A 24,382-nucleotide genomic window follows, 5' to 3' on the forward strand; every position below is an offset into this window, starting at 1 on the left:
AAAAAATATAGAATTACCTCAAGATTATCCTTCCAATTTACATCCGCAATCAAGCTAGGCGAAGGCGCAAGGCGTTTGAATGTCTGATCATAGGCCCCGCCGCCCGCATGGTTTGGGTTGGTTAAAGTCAACCTAGCTAGGTGCGTTGCCGTGTGGTTATGGCGTTATTGCTTCCTGTGATTGCGGCAGGTTGAGGGCTTTGTGAATGGCTTCATTGGAGTTTGGAGTAAAATGTACCTTCAAGTTCAAGATAGCACATGATGACATGAACGAGGTGCACAAGCATTAGTGCGTCACCAGATGTAGAAGACTCTGTCAGATGTAGACACGAATTTTCAATATAAGAGAGTAAAATAGACCTTCCGGAAAATCATCTATGATGGAAATCAAATATTTGTTTCTGAGTTACTATACCCTATTTACGGAAGTCCACAGGCACCGTAATGTATTTGTCTCAACGGCGGGCAACTCAAGTACATAGAGTGGCAACATTCTCGCCAGAGTACAGAGTACAACAACCATGCAATAATTTGGAGCACCCAAAACCATATCAAGAATAAGCATGCATATCCATCACTGGATGTGCAAACGACATCAAAATTGCTTTATTTACAGTTCTAAGTATAATTCAAACGTACACACGTTACAGGGTTCACAATATCTTCCTAGCCTTTAGATATGAGTACATGAGGAAAAATCCAGCTACTGCTCCAACAACTATTCCACCAGTTGTCGCCCAAAATGCCCACTGCTCGAAAACAAACTTATTGTCAACGATGGGGCAGGCATGCTATATTGACTATGGATAGTGCCGATACACGGCACAGAACCAAAAAAAAAATGGTCAAGAGTGTAAGGCTATACCGCATTTGTTTCGAGATATGATTGAAGATTCATGCCAAATATTCCTACAAACAAAGTACCCGGCATTAGTCTAAGAGTGGTGTGGCAAACATATCTAAAATAGAACTTGATATAAAACCTAATATTTATAAATTATAACAAAATTAAGATTCCTATATACCTGCAATTAATGCCCCTATTGCAACGCAAAATGTTCCCTTTAGTCTAAGAGTGGTGTGGCAAAATATCTAAAAAAGAACTTGATATAAAACATAATATTTACAAATTATAACAAAATTAAGATTCCTATATACCTGCAATTAATGCCCCTATTGCAACGCAAAATGTTCCCACTTGAAGAAGCAGCTCCACTCTACTTACTTCAAGTCGTCGGGAACTGCAAGGATTCCAAGCAAAACATAACCCATTATATGTTCAAATTTAGAGCAAGTCTGACACATCCATTTCTCATGACATAATTTATAATTAGCAGTATTTCATAATTCTTGATTGTAGGATGCAGGATTCAGAAAACGAGAGCTGAGAGGAGGCAAGTAACATGCAGTATTTCTTCCCGTCTTCACTTTTGAGGCATCTAGACACTACACAATAAGTTGGCCATATTTTGGATGACTTCTGTCTTATGTACTCATAGTAATTCAGGTTGATGAGCATGTTTCTATATACACACTTGGTCAGCTTCAAATTTAGAAAAAGAAACTAGTAGGAATGACGAATATCATTTTTTGTACCCTGGCAGAAGCAATAAATATACTATTATATTGGTCATGTGGCAGATACTTGTTTATTTTTATATTCATAGTTGTTGCATCTACTAAACTCTTATTGGTGCCTTTATTTTGATATTCAAATCTATAGGGAAGCCAATAGTTCCCACAAATGTATGTATAATCAACTACAGCTTAGTAAGAGAGGCATTAGTTAAAGAGAGAACACTCTTGAGCTCAGCTGGTGACAATGGACAGACCTTAAGTTCACAGCAATCGAGTCTTCCATTTCTCTTGCAGAATTCAGAAGTCTCTCTGCTTGACCATGGCATGATTCACATCTGAAAGAATGCACAATAAAATGATAATGGCTGCCAGCAAGAAAAAGATTAAGAACCAAAAAACATAGTGTTTGCTAGAAATGATAGAAATACCGTTGAAGATAATTTTCCAACAACATTTCAATTTCTTCCTCTTCCTCTGTTAAAGCCAAACAAGTTACTCATAATCAAGTCAAAAGCAACAATTTGCTTCCAAAAATAAGTAGATCACAGAACATTAAAGGAAACTTCAATGCTGTAAGAAAAAAAATCTCAGCAATCAAACAAAAACCCAAAGAAACACAATCTCCTAATTGAATAAAATTATAAACTACTCCATTTTTTTATTCTAGTTGTCTTCTTTATTTTCACCAAAACCGTTTTTTTTATAAAATATTACATGGTACATGTTCTTTGACATATGAAATCTTTGTGTAAAGTAATGTATAAACTGTTTTATACATGTTGTACAAGCATATGGCTATAAATACATGTCTGCTATAAGATTTCTTCCAGATAAATAAATACTCCCTCTGTCCATTAGTCTCCGTAGTTTAAGCAAATACTAATGGACGGAGGGAGTAGCACAGAATCACATAGACTAAGCTGTGAAAATCCTTGCTAAACAGTTTTTTTTTTTTGGGGGGGGGGGGGGGGGGGGCATATGTCAATTTAACTACACAACTAGTCTAATAGCATGACATCAATTGCCGTATTAAGTATCCAGCTAAAGATGCAAGCTTTACTGAGATAAATACAACAGTCATAATCTCCAGAAATATGCAAAGTTACAATGATGAATTACAGCTGTACCTTCAGCAATCTGCTTCTCTAAAGGAACAGAGCACTCCATGTTATCACTCAATCTATCAAGTGTGCAATTTCTCCCCATTATGCATATTCGTCGGATTTCATGAGGATCATCCAGGAGATCAATAAGCATTTGTTTGAGGTCACCTGCTCGTGAACCCAGCTCAACCTTGACACATGAGTACATACATAAATAAAACCAAAATAAAGTTTGAGAAGTGGCTGTTGAAATTGATTTCAGAATGTAGTTTTTATACCAATGCTTGTTTACTTAGACGAAGCTGCTCCAGCACATCAGCTGTCAATCGATTTGGTAGAACTTCTAGCAATGTAGCCACCTGAGATGCAAGTGGAAAGCAATATTTGTCATCAAAGTTTTAAGTGCTCGAATAATATATGATTCAACACAAATGCAGAGATATATGGTGACGTTTAAACCACCAAACAGCTCATAAACTTCATTTCACAATGAAATGAAAGCAAAAAACTACTAACTGCAGTAGTGAACTACTAAGTCCCACCATACCTAGATCGGCACATTGAAAATGCAGAATCAACTTGGTAGGGGTCTTCCTACTGTATCTCAAAGGAGCAGAGTCAAAAGCTGACGACAAATTAATGGATTAACTTTCTGAAAGTGCTGCAATGGCATTTGGCACAGCATGTCCTGTATGAGGTCTGCTGTAGAGTTAGTAAATTGGGAGTATATAATCTCTTATTCTTTATACTGGTTGATGTATCTGAAGATCAAGAGCTTGGATTAGTTAAGATGGGAAATGCGTTACAGGAAAGGGATGGACTGTGAATTTGCAGTTGGGCTTCTGGAAGGCATATAAGAGATGGAAATAACTGGAAGCATTGCTGTTTGAATTCCACTATGTGCACAACAATGAAAGTTGCCTAAATTGAAATCCTAAGGAAATAGGGGATGGGAGTAACAGCTTAAAGGTTTGAAGCCAATGATTGAGAAGCATGTAGTGACAATGCTTGAGTGGAGTATGCAGTTAAAAAAAAAATACATCATAGTGTACAGTTTTCTACAAGAAGAGCAAGAGTATGTAATATTAAAAGTTTAAGGACACAGAGACTTCTTTGGTACTCACATGAGGCTCAATTTTCATTAGTCTCTGCTCCAATCTTTGTATTCTAGAAATAAGTGCAGCTTCAACAACCTGAATACATGGAAATCATGATGAAGATCAGTTCATATTTCCAACCGACACTATGAATTTACATGAAAATGCAAGCACATAACATTTTCTTAAATGCAGAGGACATACAATTAAATACCACATTGTGCTACAAATATTTTAAACAAAATAAGTGTATGATTAAATACGATCAACCAGAATAGTATACGTTTAGTGTATAATGACTGATGCATGTACAATTGCTCAATATTCATAAATAGATCAGGGATAACAGGAAAATCTTGCTTCAATAATTAATTTGGGTGTTGACGCAAATTTAATTTTCACAAGAAGCACTTATTGATGTTTACTTAGCGTATCTGTTGAAATTACAATGCAGATGTAAACAGAAATATGTGCTGTTGTTAATAATTCTGGAATTCTATGCAACTTAAATTCGCAGCAAACTTTTGATGGAAAACATAGAAAAAATGCATTTTATTTGGCAGAATATCAGTATATCAGAAGTTCACAGCTACTCCCCGACCACGAATATGGATTATTGGATATATCCATTACCTCAAGCTGAAAAGGCATTGCAGGCCCACCATTGATGTTTCTTGGATTTAACCTAGGCAGTAATAACCCTAGAAAGGCCTTCCCTCCTGGGCTACACAAGTTAAAAGGATAATTGATAAGTTCATAAAAAAATAGTAAGGTCATGAAAAGGAAATAACTTATTATTATAAGATGAACACTGACCTGTTATAGTTGAATATAAGAACACGCTCATACATAGCAATTGCTCGCAAGGAACCAAGATTGAGCAAAATAGCTTGCTCACGTACCTACAGACAGCAAATGATGAAACAGGGTTTTCACATGCTATAGAAAGGATGGTCTTTAAGAGCCATATGAATGAAGGTGCAAGGAGACAATGTAAAGTACAAAGTACACCAAAATACAAAATCAGGAAAGAATGGCATCCCAACTAAAAGGCATCAATACATGGGTTAAAAAAGGTTAAGAAAAGGCAGAAATATTCTATAGATGTAAAAAAGCAGTAATTGTCCTTAATATTTAACTCAGTATATCATGAACAGTTTCTAAAACAGTTTGCTGAACACAATGTGAGCTGGAAAAGCATGACAGAAATGGTATGATCACCCTTTTCTCAAATGCAAGCATTTGTGCCCTCCATGATCTACTATAAAAGTGAAAGCATGACAGAAATGGTATGATCACCCTTTCAGACTCTAGTCATCTGGTGTGTACATCATGGTAATATTGATCATCAGTATACAACTGGAAAATGCAGTATAGCATAAACAAAGGAAACTCAACACAGCTATATATATAAAAGTGTTCTATTACCAGCAGGGAAGGCATTGAATTCATTAACCATAGTGATGGGTCAACGCTTCTAGTATCTCGTAGGCGGAGACCTAGCATGACAAAGGATGGAAATCAGAAGAAGTCTTGCATGTAAATGGAACCATAAGATAGATAGTCAATTACACGAATTGAGCTTTTGACAGTTAAAAAGTAGTACAAAACAAAGTTGATGTATGTGGCATGTGCGCATTGCTGAGAAACATGTTCCTTGTACATACCACTAGATTTCAGTAGCTGCCGCCTGCTTATTTTTTTGGTGGACATCCTCCCATTAGATCTCACTTCTATCGCCTGGATAAAGTAAGTTTCGGGACGAAGGTTAATTACCATATGTATTTTTGCAAGGTTTGTAAATTACAAAATATCTAACGGCCAGATATCGTCAATTCATCATAAAGCCAACCTAAAAGCACGTATGCTTATTTAGATTCAGATACGCGATGCTCAGATAAAAAAGTGTTCACCGGCTGGCAACAATGTGGAATATGAAACAGCATGTGAACAATCAGTGAGAAGCCATTTGCGGATTTCCGGCTAGGTTGCTAGCCGCCTACCTCGTAGACGGGCTCCCTGATGCCGAGCGGGATGTAGTCCGCCGCGAACCGCTCCGAACCCCTTGCCGCGTCCTCCTTCGTGGAACCAGTAGTACCTCCCCTCTCCTGAGTATCCTCCTCGCCCTCCTTGGTCACCTCGACCTCCTCTTCCTCCTCCTCCTCCTCCACCTCCTCCTTGGTCACTGCGGCCCGCCCGTCATTGCCCTCCACGGCCCGGGGAGGCACCAGGATCGGCAGCGGCAGGATCCCTCCCTTCCTCACGCTCGAGAGCCCCGGAGGCAGCCTCGGCAGGCGGTAGCGGAGGCATGCGCCGACGGCCGGCTTCAGGAGCGGCGACGGGAGGACGAGGAGGCCGGCCTGCGACGACGAGGACAGCGCCACGGACGCCATGGCGGGGGCATCAATCGCGGGACCGCGCGCGGTGAAAAATCCTCCCCGACGCAACGCTGCTGACGGCCTTCGGTAATGGCTATTTTCCCGTTGGAGAAGACGACGGGGGAGGAGGGAGCGAGGCGGGACGCGGGAGGACGAGACGCTATCCGGACCTGTGGTTGAATTGGTGGTTGTGCGTTCTCCTCCCCGGGGAGACACGCGCCGTCCGATCCTCCATCCCACGGCTGGACACGCTGGCGTTCGTCCACGTGGGCGAGCGAGAGCGACAAGTGCGCGGTGGAGAACAGTTGCCGGCGAAGCCAGGCGCACACGAGACGCCGGCGTCAACTTCAGTTTGTCTTTTGCTTGCATAATGTTAGCATCTTTTTCACTTTTTTTTTCTCAGATATCGTCGCCTTAACACCCAAACACTAGAGAGAGAGAAAAGGTGTCCAGTCCCAGCGTGGAAAGACCGAGTTCAGGCCGTGTTTACTTCCTCAACGAAAAAATTTCGTAACACTGTAACACTTTCGTTTGTTTGTGGTAATTATTGTTCAACCATGAACTAACTAGACTCAAAAGATTCGTCTCGTCAATTCTGACCAAACTATGTAATTAATCTTTATTTTCGTCTGTATTTAATACTTCATGCATACTCTAAAGATTCGATATGACGGAAAATCTTGAAAATTTTTAGATTTTTAGTGAAAGTAAACAAGGCCTCAGTGGAAACGCAAAATCTGAACTCTCCCTCCTCCGTCTCTCCAAGTGGTACAATAGTTAAAAAAAATTCACCAACTAAACTGCCCCCTCATCTCCAGCTTTGGTCGACGGGGACGACCATGACGACGGAGGTGGACGATAGTTGGTGGGTCTGACCGAGTCTACGTGGCGAGTGTGACCGAGCCAGTGTTGACTCAAATTAGTGACGTTGACGTGGTGGTCAAAGATAGGTCGTCTATCCCGGGGGTCAGGTGAGGTCCCAGCCTGAGCGTGCAAGGCTGGAAACAGGGCTTATCCCTATAATTCAAGCTTTATTGATTCTAATCAAGTAAGCACGGTGATAGATAGATGATGCTCATGATGAACTGTTTAGCATGGTGATTTATAATGTCTGGATCAGTACAACGGTGGTGATACAAGCTAGGATCACTAAATATTTAGGAGGGTTGCTTAGAGCAATTTACTGCTAATAAGCAAGGTGTCGAAGCAACCGGAGAAAAGGGACAGCCGGCCAGGGCTCATGATGGTGGAGCGGGACTAGCAGCGGCTGAGAATGGCAAGTAAAATAAGTTGTAAGCCTCAGCAACTTCCATGTACCACATTGCTTCACGGTCTGGCTGGGAAGAGAGGTCCACTATCTTATGCACCTGCCATAATCAAGTTCATAGATCACTTTGACTGGCTAAGGGATTAGATAGGTACTTTACTGAAAAAGATTGATATCTTTGATTCGCCAACATGGATCATAAAGAAATTTCCCTCACATGATATTAGAGCACTCAATTGGTGGATTTAAAGAAGCATGGGAAACATTACATGTCAGAAAAACAGCCTATTTGTTGTGTACAGAGCACACAAAAAAAATTATGTAATGTGAATAACTATTATATATTTCCCTTTATTTCTAGAAATGATGACAGGAAAGTCTTATAATTTATATATGTAAACATGCTCAATCAAACGTCTTAAGAAATCAAGGAGTGGCATGTTATGTGAACAAGACTTATCAATTTATCATAGCACCCTGATTTCGTGGATGTAACTAAGTTCGATGCTAAGCAGCTCCTATCAGTAAAACTAGTAAAATTTGTTCCTCATCTCTGGAATGTATTAGCATAATTTGCAATGAGCTTAGCTAAGTGTATATTACATACGCTTTTCTGTTGTACTTTCTCTAAGTCAATGAAGCATCATCTAGGTTCTAGGGTTTACTCCCTCCATCCCAAATTATAAGTCATTCCAAGAATCGTGGAGAGTCAAAGTTTTTCAAGTTTGACCAAATTTATACAGCAAAATAATAATATTTTTGGTACCAACCAAGTATCATTAGATTCTTTGTTAGTTATATTTTCATAGTGTACCTATTTTATGACATAAATCTTTATATTTCTCTCTATATTTTTAGTCAAACTTAAAAATGCTTTGACTCTCCAAGATTCTTGGAATGACTTATACTTTGGAACGGAGGGAGTACAAAACATGAGTTCGCTGAATTAAATTTTTTTTTGGACTATTCAAAATGAAGTTTGCAGTACTATTAAAGAACAAAGATCATACAAAGAGAACCTCCAATTCTCAGTAAATGGAAACAAACAGAGGACCTCGGACCTCCGATACTCAGTAATGGTTGGGAAAAAAGGCATACAAGAAGATGGGCAGAAATGAGGAGTGACTAATGAGGAATATGGCACCTTGATAGCTGGATAATTGTCATTGGACTCTGCTGCAATGTATGGGCCAATAACCATTACATACATCCCTACGGCACAAGAGCGGTCATCAGCCAGTGTAAACAAAAAAAGGTAATCCAGAAAACAACCTACCATTTCTAGAACACAAACAGAATACTCCTTCTGTACCAAATTATAGCCAATTTAGCTTTATCCTAGTTTAAACTTATCTAACTCCAACAAATTTTATAAGAAAAATCATCAACATCTACAACATCAAATTAATTTTATTAAATTCTGCATGAAGTATGTCTTCATAGTGCATTTATTTGAACCTGTTGATGTTAATATATTTTTGCAACTTGGTCAGTTTGAGAAGATCGATGTAGGACAAAGATTCAGTGGCATGTAATTTAGGACGGAGGGGATAACATATTAACATCTATGCAAATAATATAATTGAACAATGTAATTGAATAATATTTCGGTAATGTGAGAGCTACACATGGAATTTATGGTTTCTCACAACATAAGGCAAGATCAAATAACCAGCAAGATTAAGAACCGGCGTACCTGGCCGCCAGTACCCGCCCTCTGCTTCTCTGGGCAAGACGAAGAGGTCGACGATGCAGGATCCGTCATCCAGCAACAAGCGCCCGTCTCCGGCTTCGCTGTAGTCCGCTGACAGGATCACCCCCTGCCGCTGCGAGTCCTCAGGCGACGACAAACAAAATGCAGGTGGGAGAGGAAGGAGAGAGAGGAGGAGGAGGTTTGATTTGGGACCTGGATCCAGGCGCGCTGGAAGCGGATGCCGTTGAGCATCTGCGCGGCCGAGGAACCCTCAGAGGACGGCGCCTCGGTGCAGTCCGCAAGCTGGGAGCTGAAGATCTTCAGCGCCGCGAGGGTATAGTCCATGGCCTCCGATCACCGGACGGCCCGTCGCCGCCGCAGGGTTTGGGGTGACACTGGACTGGACGTTCGTGCGTTCAAAAGCGCTGGGTGTGTTTGGGCCGCTGGACCGTGAACCGGCCATTTTCTTTCTTTTACTAGACTGGATAACGTATAAAATTGTAAAAAGCCCATCAAGGCTTTGTTTACTTGCAAAATATTTTGCAAAATATGAATAATACCAATTTCATTTGTATTTGACAAATATTATCAATCATAAACTAACTAGGCTCAAAAGATTCGTCTCGTCAATTCCAACCAAACTGTGTAATTAGTTTTTATTTTTGTCTATATTTAATACTTCGTACATACATTTAAAGATTCGATTTGACGAAAAATTTAAAAATTTTACAAAATTTTTTAGAGGCCCAAGAGGAACTCGATCTGAGTAGGATGGGCTGCCTGAACGCGGAATCCCCATCCCAAGCTTGTGGCGCATTCCTCTTAAAAAAAAACCTGTGGCGCATTACTCGAGGGTGTCCTGGTAAGAAATGGGCGCATTTGTTTTTTGAGAAACCGGGTTATTTTTTTTTCTCTCGAGGGTGTAATCACCAAAATTTATAAATGAAATATAACCCGGTTTCTCAAAAAAAAAGAAGCTTATGGCGCATTACTCTCAAAAAAAAAAAACCTGTGGCGCATCCACACCAAACCCGCCTTCAGGGTTCCCCTTCCGCGGCTCGAAAGCCTCCTGTAGTTTCAAGTTCCGCCGGGCAATACTCAAGGTACTCGCTAATTTCCGCCGGCCACGCCGCAATGGCGCCAGGTGCTCCGCAAGAGGATGTCCTTGGAGGGGGCGAAGCGGTGCAGGACGAAGCGCCCCAGTCACCACAGGAACGGGAAGACGCGGGGCTGAGAGAAGAGGATGGCGGCGTCGAGGAAGCCGACGACGAGGAGGAGGCTCCCAGTCACCTCCCGTTCGCGCCATCTTCCGAGGTGCGTGGCCCTCTTCGCTTCGTCTACTGCTCACGTCCCAGTCTCACTGCTATGGTGGCGTCGACGTCGCTTTAGCCCTTGGGGTCTCCGCCTCACTGGCATTCTGTCGAGCAGTTGGTGACCTTCGTGTGGCCATCGGTTATGGACGATTTTCTTTTAGCTAAAGTCTTGGAAATAAGTGTTTGGCTGGCGTGTTTCCGGTGCTCTGCTGATGCTCGATCTCCTGCTTGTAATTTCCTGCAGCTGCTTGATGACACGACAACAGTTGATCCCAGCTACACTATCTCCCTTATACGGCAGCTACTACCCCAGGGTTCCAATGTGGAGAAAGAGTTCAGGTAAGCGATGCGTTTAGAGGTGAAATTTGTATGTTAGCAAACAAGATGACTCTATGATACCAAACAGTGTGAAGCAAGGTGTCCCGGAAGAGAAGGATGCAAATTATGGTAATGGGGAACCAGCAAAACCAGGTTATAAGGATCCATGGGAAGAGTGTGGTTGCATTCTGTGGGACCTTGCAGCTAGTAAACCTCAAGCAGAACTGATGGTGCGTTATCAGTATCTTCTTACTCTATGCCCAGCTTGTTATCTCACCTATGTTTTCTTTATTACAAAAGAAAAGGAGTAGAAAAAAAATACCTTGCACTGAGATTTCAGTATAAGTATTCTATGTGTGTGGGTGGGGCTGTTTGGGATTTTACATATAATGTTGTTTGATCGATGCACAAAACTTGAGAAACAAAATGTTCGTATAAGTAATGCTGCTACCTCAGACTCCTTTTCTCTGCCCCAAGAGAATATGATGAGATGGATTCATATTACCTCTTAAGACTCATTAGTGGAGGTAGATCAGGTCCTTGGGTATGAGCTCTTAGTCCATCTGTTCTACAAACTTACCAGATACTCATGTGAGCTAGATAAATTACAAATACCAGGAAAATATGCTTTAAGTCGGAACTCTTTCGAAAAAAAAAGTTGGAACTCTACAAAAATGAAAATATTTATATTCTCAGAACATGCCGGTATTGACCAACATTTGAATAACGAGAATTGCACCTTGTCCAATAGATAGGTACAACCCCAACATATATTGCTGGTACTGTTGAAAGCTATGCATCATACATTATTCTGCCATATCAAGCTGAGTTGAATGGTTTTAATAAAGAGTCTACTCATGCTTACATCAGCAATTTTTATAGTAATAATATTCAATTTTTAAAACTTCACAGGAAGTTTATTAGCTGTCGCTTGACGTATTGAAGTCAATTCTAATGATTTCTAAAATTTCTTGAATTTGTTGCTTGCTGACAATGCAGATCTTTAATTCTTGTAGATGAACAATCTTGTACTTGAAGTGCTTTTGGCAAACCTCCATGTGACTCAATCCCCTAGAGTAAAGGTGAAGTAACACTTAGCTTTTTTTAATTCTTGCCCCCACTGCCCCACATTTTTTATAACCATTATCTCAGTTGTATATTGGATGTCTTATCCCTACAGGAAATCTGTCTTGGAATCCTGGGAAACCTAGCTTGTCATGAATCTCTAGTTAATGCTATCAGCCTGCACAATGGTTTGACTGCTACGGTTGTGGATCAGCTATTTCTAGACGACTCTGCTTGCCTTTCTGAAATATTCAGGTTGTGTTTTTAATACTATGGTGTAGATTGATTTTATTATGGTTACCATGCATTGCCTTCTTGGTATCTGGTTTGCTAAAATTAAACCTGTACACTATTACCCGTTTCCCTTTTCCTTTATTGTCTCACTGTACATCACTAAATCGTTTGCTGTACCAGCATTATTTTAGCTCTAGGGTCTGTGATCTTTGAACAAATCATGTGAAAGAGATCTAGCATCTCAATACAGCCATTACTATCAGACTGATAAGTACTGAGTATTCACGTTGTTTCATGTTTCCTTTACAATTAGTTTGTGCAATGTTTATGAAGTAGGCAAAAGGTCCAGTTTGGTTCTACCATAGCAGTATGCAAATGTCCCACTCCAAACTAGTCATGCTTATGGCATTTGTTCTGTGCAGACATACAGTTACATTAACTCTCATTTGCTGAATTGCAGATAAAAAATTGTTTGAGCCAACAGCCCTTTTGGTAAACATGTAGCTATATTCATTTTGTTAGTGTAAGAAAGTTTGAATTATGGTTTACGTTCTAATGACAACCGTATACCTAACTGATCATGTCAATCTGGAAAGAAAAGAATAAGGAAAAAAGTGAATGCATAATTTCTGCAAAAAGTTATTGCTCTTTTGTGCCTTTTTTTAATCCTCATGTGCTTGTGCTTTTCAATTGTAGCTTGATATTGTATGGTTGCACTTATGTAGTCTGCCAAGTGACTGTGAGATAGAACAAGTGTTTTTCACTGAAAGATGTTGTAGCCATAGTCAACGTAACATTTTTGTATGACAGGTTTTTGGCTGCTGTTCTACGTACCAGTGTGTCTGTTTCTTGGGCTGAAGCTCTTTTACCTGATGAAATTCTTTCACGTATTCTGTGGATAGTTGGAAACACACTAAATTCTACGTTGCTTGAGAAGGTACAATACTGAATTCATATAGGCAGTATGCCCCTGGGTAATCAGTTTGTATGATTCTAAAAGGTTAAATATTATAATAATTTTACTTAAGTCTTGATACATGATACAGTTCCTTTTAACATTTTGCACGATGAAACTAGTAGCTATAAAAAGAACTTTCCAAGCCCCTGTGTTTCCTCCATTCCACTTGCAGGAGATGCAGTGTTAGCAGCAAGACTATGTAAACTGTTTATAATAGAAAACTGTATGGCAACCGCTTCTAATGTTTTATGTATTTCTCTTTGTATGTGTGTTTGTGTCTTAGTTCTCTATGAGCCTACCATATCATGATGCAGTCTTAAGACTTAAGAGGCCATTACAGTGATTTCTACTGATTATTGCATACCTGCCAACTGCAATGATACGGTCTTTTTTATCACTGTTATAGTGTGTTTATTAAAGCATCCAAACAAATTATAGTTGCCTTTTATTTATAATCACTCTTGGTTTTATACTGGTAGCTGCCAATAGTGTGGCTGTCATATCATATGTTAAGACTGTTACTTTATTTCCCCAAATTTCAGTTGCACTATATATTACTATCCTAGAGTGTCTAAAGATTTAACAATGTGATTTCAACTTTGTTACTATAGTGTGGAAATGCAGTGATTTTACAGTCTATGAACTAGTATGTATTTGCATACTTGATTTTATATAACTTTTAGCCATTAGACAAAAATGTTGTTACCTTACTGATATGGGGTTCAGCTGAAACTATCTCAGGACATCTGATTTTTTTATGTTCTGGAGCTTGCTTACTAAAAGGTCAAAATTGTGGTTTCTCTTCTTTTTTTGGCTAAATTGTTGGTTGCAGGTCATAGACTTTCTGTCAACTGTCATTGATAATCAAGATGTGACTGCCATTCTTCTTCAGCCATTGATAAAAGTGGGTTTGATTAACCACATTATCAGTCTGTTAGCAAGTGAGATTGAGAAGTTATCAAATGAGGGTAAATTAGACAGGTATGGTGAGTAGTATTCCTGTGCAATGGACCAACTTCAGTATATCCTCATTTCATGACATAATGTTTGCACATATTGAATTTTGTTCTTGGTAACCTCAACCTTTCACCAAAAAAGGGGGGATTTATTAGTAATAAGAACGACCTGTATGATTATCCGATGTTATGAATATATGAGGATTTTATGCTCCTACCAAACTCCAAAACTTAAAGCATTTCCACAAGCCTCTAAGGTCCCTCATCTGGGTTGAAGGCATTTCTTATTTTCTTAGAGATTGATGTGAGAATTGTACACTTGTATTCTAATTTTGCCTTTTAATCTTGATGCATAATTCTGTGACAGTTGTAGTTGTTTGTCCTTGTTATAACTCTGTTAGTTTATGTTGGTGTGAATAGTAGTTTGTAAGAGGGCTTATATGTAATATTGAGAAGATAAGATAAAGTGACTCTGGTCTGGGAAAGGACCAGCCAGAAACTTCCCCAAATCACAATAGTTTATTTTTGAGCTAACAACCTGGGACAGCAATCCAGTATTATCGTATACACATGAACAAATTTCAGGTCAGATTCTCTTGATTTGATCCTTAATTTCATTGAAGAATTATCTGCCATAGACAGCTGTTCAGGAATGATGTCACAAAGTGATCAGCTGATTCAAGTGCTTGAAAGCATAGTTAAGTTACCTGATAAATTTGAGGTGAGCTCCCATTTCATTTATTTCACCATGTCTTGTTCATCCTGTTCAGTCTGGTTTGATGCTCTTGCGTCTTGCCTCTTTGGTAATTTGATTGTTTTAGCGTAAGAAGCTAACTTGTATACAATAACAGCAAAGTCTTTTAGTCTCAAGCAAGTTAGGGTAGACTAGATGATCCACCAAGATGGCAACATGTATTGTTCATAAATATGAAGTTCTCTTTTTTTTCCACTATCAGTAATTTTCTTGCTTCTTGAATATTTTATACTCTGTGAGATACCTAAAGTTATATATATTTAATATGCGACAAAAATATGTTAACGGTGTTAAATTCGCAAACTCCGCTTCAGAGGTCCCAAGCTCCTACTGATTATATATTAACTCTGCTTCAGGTTACAAGTTATTGCGCTTCTGTGGTTATCGTATTAGCAAATATTTTGTCAGATGGAAAGCATATTGTGCCTAGGCTCTCTCACGGTGGGTCATATTTATGAACAATGCATCTTACAATTTAAAACCATGATTATATTCACACTATTACCACACTCTGGTTTATGCATTCAGATTTACCCTTCCTGGAGGGCCTCTTTGACATTCTTCCACTGGTCTCTGATGATAATCAAGCCCGGAACGCTCTCTGGTGTATCTTAGCATGTTTGCTGGCACAAGCACAACAAATCGATATGACCCCTTCATCTCTCGAGCAATTTGTATCTCTATTGCTTGGCAGGTTCACACACATTAAAGATGACCTTGAAAGCCACAGAGTTGACAAAAAGGAGTTGTCAGCTGAGGATGCTTACTTGAAGCATGGGGTATCCGCATCTGTATCCTTCCTTCCCAACAAAATAACTTGCTTTATTTTCCTGAGAAGTATCTATTCACTTTCTCAAATTTAACACGTCAAACATTGTGAACCATATTGGAGCAGCACCACATTGCATTTCCTATCCTAAAAATAATCAACAGCTTAGGGCGATCTGCTGTGTCATGGAGAGGTGGATTGCGGAGAAGTCCTCCCTGGGCGAAGAAGCAGCCTCAGTGACTGAAAGCACCCTTGAAGATGCTACACGTCTTCTGAACTACTGCCAGAATTATGATCTGTAGCTTGCTTACTGCAACTTTAGTGGACATAGCTGACCTGTGAGTGTGGTGAGGTTGCAATCCGCGGCTGCTTAACCGTAGAAAGTCTTTTAAGTACTAATGTTGCTGTAGAGGACAACAGTGCTATGGAGTACTCAATTGTTAAGCTAGTTTGTAACATTTATATGTCAATCAGCATTGCTGTTGCCTGCAGTATGGGATATGGGGGGTATATTCTGCAGCTTATGCTGATAAATGACTGAACGTGGTACAGATGAAGTTCGTCGTGGTAGTTCGGACTTCTCGGTCGTAAAGAGAAAAATAGTGATTAGAAGCAAGAGACGATAACTATGCATGAGAGAGTTCAAGCCGTAAAAGAAGACGACAAAGCTTCGTGGATTGCAAGTGAAAGTTGCTTTCTCCTTCAATAACAATAGCCCAATTTCTCATTGTCGCAGTCGCAGGTGGTGCCAAAAGAACCCAACGAAGCCATCGCCAATACGAGACGCAGCAGAGAATTCAAACATTTTTCACCCAACATGCGCGCTTTTGAAACACACTGCCTCAACATCCAAAACATCTATCTATATGTAACTAAAGACGTCTCAACCTAAAGCCTTGTTTAGTTCCGAAAAAATTTCGGATTTCGACACTGTAGCATTTTCGTTTTTATTTGACAAATATTATCCAATTATGGACTAACTAGGTTCAAAAGATTTATCTCGTGATTTACAGGCAAACTGTGTAATTAGTTTTTATTTTTCGTCTATATCTAATGTTTCATGCATGTGCTCCAATATTTGATGTGACAGAGAATCTTGGTTTTCGGGGTGAAGTAAACAAAGCCTAAGCGCAATTTTTTTTCGAAGATAAAGTGCAAATGTTTTCGAAGGAGGTACCAAACTCAATACGTACTAAACTCTAGGCAATGCATGTAATGCTATTTCTTACCCAGACACACTACTTCGTGGCGCGATGAGAACCTATCACGTCACGAAATGGTGTGTTTAGGTACGAAACAACGTCGTCGTCTGCCAAGTTTGAAGAACGGCGGTTGGTGGTGCATGCATTTCACCGCGTTTTCTATTTACCGAATTGCATTGCATGGTGAGAGAAATTACCCACATGCACGGCTTACTAGATGTTGTGCTCCTTGGCTGCGTGATCCAACCACGCAAAGGAAAACGGGCGGGTCATCATCGAAACACACACACAGAGAAAAACGGAAACCGGATCCTAAAGGCAGTGGGCCTAATAAGTAACGACCAAAGGAGTACGACTGTACGAGTACGTGCGAGCCACGGCCGACTCACTGCCGGTGGGGCACAGCAGCACCAGGCGAGGACGAGGCTGGGGGATGCGCACTGCGCAGACAAGCGTGACGCGAGCCAGGCGGCTTCCTTTTCCCGGCTTTCGGTGCTATATCCAACTGTGTACATTTCTCGAAAAGGTTAGAAAAAAATTTGCCGAACCAATTTCTTAGAAGAATTAGAGCATTTTAAGAGCATTTCACCTTTTTTCCTCTTTTGCAACTCCTAAAAAGATATTGAGAGAAAAAAAGTGATCTCTAACGTTTCCAGTAATCCACTCTAAAATATAAGACAATTTCATATTAAAAATCTTATATTATTTCTAAATTTTCATGATCATTTTTATATATTTTTTCTCTCGCATGCATTTGCATGAGGAACTATTTCCTACTCTCTATTTTTCCCGCACTCTTCCACCTTTAGAAGACGGCGTGGAGAAGAGCGATGCGTGCAATAAATGCTACAGACATTTTTGACGCACGATGTCAACCTATTTATCAATGAGGAAGAAATACGAGGTACTCTTATATATGAGTTTTCTTTTTTCTAAAAAAATGGATAGAGAAGGGATATGGGTACTCCAGCTCCTAAGTTCGAGCGCATGTACCTACATCAATTTTAGAGTGACGTGCATTGCGTTAAAAAAAGAGAGAACGTTTTGCACATGAAAACCCTCACTCTCTAAAACTCCTCCATACAAAGGCTATGTTTGTTTTTGCTATACTATGCTGATTCCTCTAAATAATGAATACAGAACTATACCAATAAGTAGTACAAAAATGAATATGATATATTTCCTCCTTCCAAATTATAAGATAGATATATATTGTGTATAGATACATAATGAAAGCTATGTATTTGAAAAAGTTAGGACGTCTTATAATTTAGAACGGTAGAGTATGTTACAACACAAGTTCAAAAGCCTCCCAACGCTTGTCTATTTTGATCTAAACAACATATTCCCTTCGTATATTATTTAGAAGTCGTTTTGGACAAGCTTTGGGTCAAATATTGTAAATATAAATCATCAATAACTTTTAAATTTTTGAGTTTGCAAATGTAAAGATTATATGAATAGATTTGTCTTAAAAAAATACTTTCATAAAAGTATACATATATCATTTTTCTTAAATATTTTTATAAAAATAAGATGTCAAAGTTATGTTTTGGAGACCGTATCGTTATGCTAAACGACTTCTAAACTCTATATGGAGATAGTATATTATAAGTTCAGTTATAATATGTTGACCAACCTACTATTATAATGTACATAATCCATTTCAAGCATAATCTACACTAATCTAGGGATCTAAATAACCAAGATTATTATAACTAGTTACCTAAATTAGTATAATCTTATTTATAATCTGGCTCTAATAATCGAAAGGTGATTAAACATGACCAAAAGATGTCCTTCTAGGTGAAATTATCGATTTCTACTCAAATCATTATTTTTTTGAGGTTGTATGCGCAAAAAGGGAAATCCGACTCAGCTTTTCGGACCCCTATTCCCTCGCATCACCACACGTTACACCACTACAGCTCCCGCCCAGCATCATGGCCTTCCATTCCCCGATCTAGGGTTGCGAGCTCCCCGCCACCGCCGGCCATGCCCGACACGGACGTCGACACCGAGATGCGCGAAGCCGCCGCTGCCGCGGCCGGGGCCCCAGCCGGCGACGACGACGGCGAGGGAGACACCGAGGAGGAAGAGGAGGAGGACGAGGACGACGAGGATGAGGTCGATGAGGACGATGAGGAGGAGTTGCCCGCCGCGGCGCCGGCGCCGACCGAAGAGCAACCCGCCCCAGCGCCCATCTCGGCCTTGCCGGGGAACCCGAACCAGCTGACGCTGGTCTTCCAGGGCGAGGTTTACGTTTTCGAATCCGTCACCCCCGAGAAGGTCTCTCCTCGATTTATTTCGTTCTGTTTTGCAGTTCACGTGGAAATGTTACTCGAAAATTCTTGGGATCGAATCTGAAATTTGACGTGTTTAGTAGTACTGTAGTAGTCAGTGACAGATGGACATATGCTTGATTTTCCTGTTTCTGTTTTGGGGCCATTTCGTTGTCGACTTGTGTGCATATTTGAACTTCAAGGTTTGCGCAAGCTCAACTGTTCTCACAGTTCGTGCTGACCGAAATCTTTTCCCACCTGATTGATTTTTGTGTTGGGGTTGGGCCGGTTAATCAATTTTGTTCGCCGAAACATAGTCATCATCAAGTACATAAATGAGTTACTTCGTGGTAATGGCTTAATGGCTTTTATGTAATTTTCTTCTTTGTGTTGACTTGAATAGCAATACTGTTATGCATACAGCGTACTAGACTGGTAGGTTATACTGCTTACCACTATACCTGTGCAGCTGTGCTAATCTGTGTACTGTGTAGACAGTGGCGAAACCAGCGAAGGGGGGCCAAACATATGATCATATATTTTAGTGTGATAAAATATACATAATTATATGTTTGAAGAACTTTTTAAAAAATATTACACTATTTCTTACCAAATTCATCATATTTTTTTTAAAAAAGGTGAAATTGATATTTATATAAGTTAGATGAATCACTGTGCTGGGGGGGGGGCACCCCCACCCCAAACCCGCGGTTCCGCCATCGTGTGTAGAAGCTCTATGCTTTTGAATCAAGGTAACTTAATTCCAACAAGCTAGCAGCCTGACTGTATGATAGTTTTGGTTTACTACAATAAAAAGGATACAGTCCTTAGTCACTGTGGCTTGAGGCAGTTTTCAACCCTGTCATACCATGCTTTTTCCCTGTATGGAGCATATTAACCAAACATCATATTTGTACGTACTACTTGCTATTGCCATTATTCATGTGTTACCATAGTACTCTAGTATTCATCTGGTTATAAATCTAGGTATAGGTAATTTCTGTTTTCTTTTTAACCCTTTGGTCCACTTCTGTTTTTTTATGAGCTGAAGTTTATTTTCCAGGTTCAAGCTGTGCTGCTACTGTTGGGACGCGGTGAACTACCACCTGGTTTAGCAGGCATGGTTCTACCTAATCAAAATGAGAACAAGGTATGCACCAATTGATGTGCAGTTTGTATGACAATAATTCTATCTCTGAGTTCTGTGTAATAGTATCCTATTACCATTCTTCTGTAGGGCTATGATGATATACTTCGGAGGACTGACATTCCCGCAAAAAGGGTTGCTTCACTAATCAGGTTCCGTGAGAAAAGGAAGGAAAGAAATTTTGATAAGAAAATACGTTATGCTGTTCGCAAAGAAGTGGCACTCAGGTCCGTAGCTTGTCTTGACTCTTGAGCAACCATCAATTTTATTTCTATTGGATGTGGTGTGGTGCACTAGTATACATCTTCAATCACCAGTGAACCTTGATTGTATCTAATGGTGAAATTACTTTTCTTCCTATTGGAGCAGAATATATTTCTGATGAGTAGTTCCAGCTATTTTATCAGCATGCCATGCTTCTGCTGCTTAATTGAATAAATGATCATTATTGGAGCATAACAATTGGCCTAATCAGAGATGAAACAAAGCTCAGGTCACCCTTTTTACAACTAACTGTGATAACTCAGAAATTTGCCATTAGTTTTTTTTTTCTTTTACTGAAAGTTCAGCTTGACCAGCTTATATATGAGCCAAGGAACCTGAATTTGTCCCAGCTACTGACTTTACTTGCTTGGTCAATTTGTTTGTTTTGTAAATATAGCCAATTAAGGAAAACTGAAATAGTTTGTTTCCATGACGAATTGACAATAGCAATAATGTGGTAGTAGTATCATTAAATCCTACATATACAATATAACAGTCATTAGATGTGAGGCCATATGTTTCTGCAAGCCATGGATGTAAGATTGGAGTCTAATAGGATTATAGGATAGCCTAGGGCCTAGGATGCAGAGGAAGACATCCTCTGAACTGCTTGGAACATAGGGACATAAAATTCTTCTACGTCAAAACATGAAGCCAACTAGCAACTATAGTGCACAGCTAGCAGGTATATTGCATGTCTTAATAACTGGTGGTGCTTTTTTTATTACTCTCAGGATGCAGCGTCGGAAGGGGCAATTTGCTGGAAGGGCCAGTCTGGAGGGAGAATCTCCATCTCCTGGATTTGATCCTGGTTCACAGGGTTCAGGCCTAGATTTTGCATCTCGAGAATCAAAGTCTCTCTTGTATTTCATTAGTTGATACTTGATATGTTTTTTCCCTGTTCATTACTTAATGGAAAATTGATCCCCTTTCCCCTCCATTTCATACTCTGCAGGTGCCATAACTGTGGTACTAGTGAAAAAATGACCCCAGCAATGCGTCGTGGTCCAGCTGGTCCAAGGACTTTGTGCAATGCTTGTGGATTGATGTGGGCAAACAAGGTACATTTATGATACATGCTTAAACATGCTGGATCCTTTCTTTCTGATGGCTGACATGATCATAGGTTCATAACTTCATATGATCTTCATTTTGTATTGTTAGGCGATTCCTTTTGTGCTCTTGTAGTTCAAGGTGACCTGGATATGAAAAGAGCCCCTAGACACATCTTTGACCAATAATTTTGTTAAAAAATTATGTGAAACTAAATAAATTATGGCATTACCAAAGGATTGTCCAAGGTGAATATATGCATACTGTTCTCATTGGATGAGTCTATTCTAGGTCAAACTTAAAATTGGTTGATTGTGCTCCAAAATGTCACTCTTGTGAGTAGAGTGAGAACATGGTCACATTGCAGTGTGGTGGAATTGTTCTGTGGTTGAACTTGGAAAATAATTCTTCAAAGCATGGATAACCCATATACTCCATTGCAATGGTGTGACATGACATGGCATGCTAAGGCAGCAAATTCTGTTTTGCTGTTATTGTACTTGCAGCAGCAGTATGTGTGGTTGCAGCTTGTTAGGTAATGTTATGTCATGTGTCAGCCGAATCACGAAGATATGGCTATGTTTAGTCATGTACTCCTATTGCTCTTTTAATTTGTTGTAAATATAAATATTCAGTTGCAGCCCCTTGTCCTTTCTTTTAATAAAAAAGATTGACGCCCTATGGAGGTCTGCTAAATGTTCCTCATTGACGAGATGTCAGAATATTAAGAATGTTGTCCTCTGGAGATGAACAGAAGGAATGATCTTATAAAACTTGAAAGGTGAAGGGAGCCAATTGTTTCTGTCGTGCTGTTAGTAAACTGCTCCTTTGGCAATTATTTCTGTCGTACAAAGATTGGAGGAAAGCAATTTGTTCTCTGTGCTATGAACATATCTCACATATCCAGACTTGACCCCCACCCCTCTTTATACAGATTCTAAAAGGTTTCTTTTATGCTGGCACTGGCCACCTTATTAGATTTCTATATTTACTACTTCATGTTTGGTGGCTGCAGGGTACCCTGAGAAGTTGCCCCAAGGCAAAAGTCGAATCTCCTGTGGTTGCAATTGAACAGGTTCACTTTTTTCTTAATTACTATATCAGCATGTCTTTCTGCAAATTCTGGCCTTTGAATATTTTCAAACCCCCAAAACAATGCTGCCGTCTCTCAGGGAATCAGTGACAACAAAGCGCTGGTGACACCGAGCAATGACAATGTTGCTGCAAGCAATGGCGAAGCGTAAGTGTTGAAATCATTTGCCCTTTTCCAGTGCTAGCTATTCAGGCAGGGAGCTCATGAACTGCAACCGTGTGTTATCTTCTCCAGCACAATTGCAGCAGAGATAGGAGTGCCCAAGGCGCCGTGACAGTGTATAGACATTATTGTCAGAGACAAAGATTTCGGATTCTTTGCCTATAGCTAGACAAGACACCCCCGATAGAAATATTTGCTAATGAGGATACTGATTCTCATCAAGTGTACATTCATTCTTGCTTGACAATGTTAGACATGTAATTAACATAAGATGTCCGATTGATGTCTGTTGTGTAAACTGTAAACCCAGATGGCATCTATTGTGTCACATCTTCTAATCTTCTTCATTCTCGTAAAATCGTAATCAAAGATTCCCTGCTACCCATTGATTGTCACATGGTATCTCGTTCTGTGTAGCATGAATCATGATACATTTGCTCGATATGATCTTTTGGCGAAATATGCATCCTGAGACAATCTCCGACGTCTCAGATATGATATTGCAGCATTTCATATTGGTCTGGAGAACACAATTAACTCATGGGATGGGTTGTGGCTTTTGTCATGACGCGAAATCGGGTATCACAAGAGAAAATGAAGCGCACGGGCCACGGCCACGGCCTCGAGTGCTGCCACCATTGTTGCTGCGGCCGGCCACCCATGGCAGCCATGTTGGCGGATGAGTGGGAGCTCCATCTAAGGATGGGGGTGGCTCTCCAAATGATATCCATGGTTCTTCTCTAGTGTAATTTTATAAACTAAATAGACAATTTCTTCCTTTATTTTTTTATTTATTAGTTTATTTAGTTACACTAGAGAAGAACCGTGAGTATCTGTTTGGAGCACCGTCCCTATCCTTAGCTCCATCCTTTGATCAAAGGAGACGAGCTGGGTGTACAGATCCTGGATGGTGATCGGTTCAACCCGGACAGCCACGACAGAGACCACCAGGTTGAACCGTTGAAGTTAAGATTCAGACCCGTTAGAAAGTAAAAGACAAGCTCGTCATCTTCAACCTTGGGGTCTGTAGATGTATCTCTGCTAGGGACTAAATTTATCTTCGCAAAGTACTTCGAGATGGTGGACGTCCCCTTGGACGCCAGTGGCAAGTGCCATCCAAGTACCGATGACGCGGGGGCAGGATTGGGAGGCAAACATGCCTTCGATTGCTGCCCAAGCTTCTGCCACGGTCTCGGCAGTGGAGACCTAACCGAGGATTTCTCGCGACAAATTGGAAAGGAGGTAGTTTAAAACCTGTTGGTCCTTTGCCACCTAGTCATCATACTCTGGGTTTGGAGTCAGCACTGTGCTCTTGGCGTCGCTAACACCCTTAACTGGTGGAAGAAATTCCGTCGACGCCTTTGGCGAAGGCTTGATGAACTTCGTTAGTTAAGCACCACTTGTGCCTTCCCCACATCTAATGGTTGGCGCGAGTCAGCTTCTCGCTAGGAGGACAAAAGCCAAGAGATAGAGCAACAGATTAAGCAGAGGAGGAGGCCATGGTAGAGCTCTTCGACTAACCTAGTTCTGATAATATGTAAACGTAGATAGAACGAGATATCTCTTAGGTACTCAGCTGCATGTTAATATAGGTGACTTTGTACAATATGTTAGGATTATAGTAAAATAGATTTCTAGATCAACAAACTACCTTGTACAACAATTTAGGAACTATATATTGAACCTAGACACACGCC

The 24,382-nt window shown here is 40.1% G+C and overlaps 4 protein-coding genes across 4 annotated transcripts; 2 read left to right on the forward strand and 2 right to left on the reverse strand.

Annotated features, from left to right (window-relative positions):
- Positions 527-6,330, reverse strand: LOC8067267 (magnesium transporter MRS2-A, chloroplastic). The gene is made up of 13 exons (XM_002466617.2): positions 5,781-6,330; positions 5,445-5,517; positions 5,206-5,276; positions 4,594-4,679; positions 4,411-4,501; positions 3,805-3,873; positions 2,959-3,039; positions 2,705-2,870; positions 2,006-2,051; positions 1,832-1,912; positions 1,158-1,240; positions 865-908; positions 527-748 (listed from the first exon to the last, which is right to left on the reverse strand). Exons 1-13 carry the CDS (start codon positions 6,168-6,170, stop codon positions 653-655), a joined length of 1,377 nt encoding a protein of 458 aa, XP_002466662.1. The 5' UTR covers positions 6,171-6,330; the 3' UTR covers positions 527-652.
- LOC8054165 (recQ-mediated genome instability protein 2) lies at positions 7,217-9,555 on the reverse strand. The gene is made up of 4 exons (XM_021451469.1): positions 9,329-9,555; positions 9,119-9,242; positions 8,567-8,634; positions 7,217-7,522 (listed from the first exon to the last, which is right to left on the reverse strand). The coding sequence occupies exons 1-4, from the start codon at positions 9,458-9,460 to the stop codon at positions 7,394-7,396; spliced, it is 453 nt and encodes a 150-aa protein (XP_021307144.1). The 5' UTR covers positions 9,461-9,555; the 3' UTR covers positions 7,217-7,393.
- Positions 10,089-15,996, forward strand: LOC8054166. Its single transcript, XM_021451764.1, has 11 exons — positions 10,089-10,429; positions 10,673-10,767; positions 10,835-10,976; positions 11,763-11,828; positions 11,927-12,066; positions 12,856-12,982; positions 13,836-13,984; positions 14,545-14,680; positions 15,070-15,154; positions 15,242-15,504; positions 15,647-15,996. Exons 1-11 carry the CDS (start codon positions 10,250-10,252, stop codon positions 15,782-15,784), a joined length of 1,521 nt encoding a protein of 506 aa, XP_021307439.1. The 5' UTR covers positions 10,089-10,249; the 3' UTR covers positions 15,785-15,996.
- LOC8067268 (GATA transcription factor 18) lies at positions 18,540-23,070 on the forward strand. Its single transcript, XM_002464028.2, has 8 exons — positions 18,540-18,973; positions 20,030-20,116; positions 20,204-20,340; positions 21,112-21,231; positions 21,333-21,438; positions 22,446-22,505; positions 22,603-22,670; positions 22,758-23,070. The coding sequence occupies exons 1-8, from the start codon at positions 18,680-18,682 to the stop codon at positions 22,795-22,797; spliced, it is 912 nt and encodes a 303-aa protein (XP_002464073.1). The 5' UTR covers positions 18,540-18,679; the 3' UTR covers positions 22,798-23,070.

Source organism: Sorghum bicolor, chromosome 1, assembly GCF_000003195.3.
Source record: "Sorghum bicolor cultivar BTx623 chromosome 1, Sorghum_bicolor_NCBIv3, whole genome shotgun sequence".
NCBI lineage: Eukaryota > Viridiplantae > Streptophyta > Magnoliopsida > Poales > Poaceae > Sorghum > Sorghum bicolor.

Excerpts from the sequence above, each read along its gene's own strand:
- LOC8067267 (XM_002466617.2), bottom strand. The coding sequence starts at position 6,170 with ATGGCGTCCGTGGCGCTGTCCTCGTCGTCGCAGGCCGGCCTCCTCGTC. Across the intron at positions 3,040-3,804 it reads TAATGAAAATTGAGCCTCAT|GTGGCTACATTGCTAGAAGT; the intron begins GTGAGTACCAAA and ends CTTGCATCTCAG. Across the intron at positions 749-864 it reads CATATCTCGAAACAAATGCG|TGGGCATTTTGGGCGACAAC; the intron begins GTATAGCCTTAC and ends GTTTTCGAGCAG.
- LOC8054165 (XM_021451469.1), bottom strand. The coding sequence starts at position 9,460 with ATGGACTATACCCTCGCGGCGCTGAAGATCTTCAGCTCCCAGCTTGCG. Across the intron at positions 8,635-9,118 it reads GGGCGGGTACTGGCGGCCAG|GGATGTATGTAATGGTTATT; the intron begins GTACGCCGGTTC and ends CTTGTGCCGTAG. Across the intron at positions 7,523-8,566 it reads ACAATTATCCAGCTATCAAG|GTGCATAAGATAGTGGACCT; the intron begins GTGCCATATTCC and ends TGATTATGGCAG.
- LOC8054166 (XM_021451764.1), top strand. The coding sequence starts at position 10,250 with ATGGCGCCAGGTGCTCCGCAAGAGGATGTCCTTGGAGGGGGCGAAGCG. Across the intron at positions 11,829-11,926 it reads CTCAATCCCCTAGAGTAAAG|GAAATCTGTCTTGGAATCCT; the intron begins GTGAAGTAACAC and ends TTATCCCTACAG. Across the intron at positions 12,067-12,855 it reads TGCCTTTCTGAAATATTCAG|GTTTTTGGCTGCTGTTCTAC; the intron begins GTTGTGTTTTTA and ends TTTGTATGACAG.
- LOC8067268 (XM_002464028.2), top strand. The coding sequence starts at position 18,680 with ATGCCCGACACGGACGTCGACACCGAGATGCGCGAAGCCGCCGCTGCC. Across the intron at positions 18,974-20,029 it reads AATCCGTCACCCCCGAGAAG|GTTCAAGCTGTGCTGCTACT; the intron begins GTCTCTCCTCGA and ends TTTATTTTCCAG. Across the intron at positions 21,232-21,332 it reads TTTGCATCTCGAGAATCAAA|GTGCCATAACTGTGGTACTA; the intron begins GTCTCTCTTGTA and ends CATACTCTGCAG.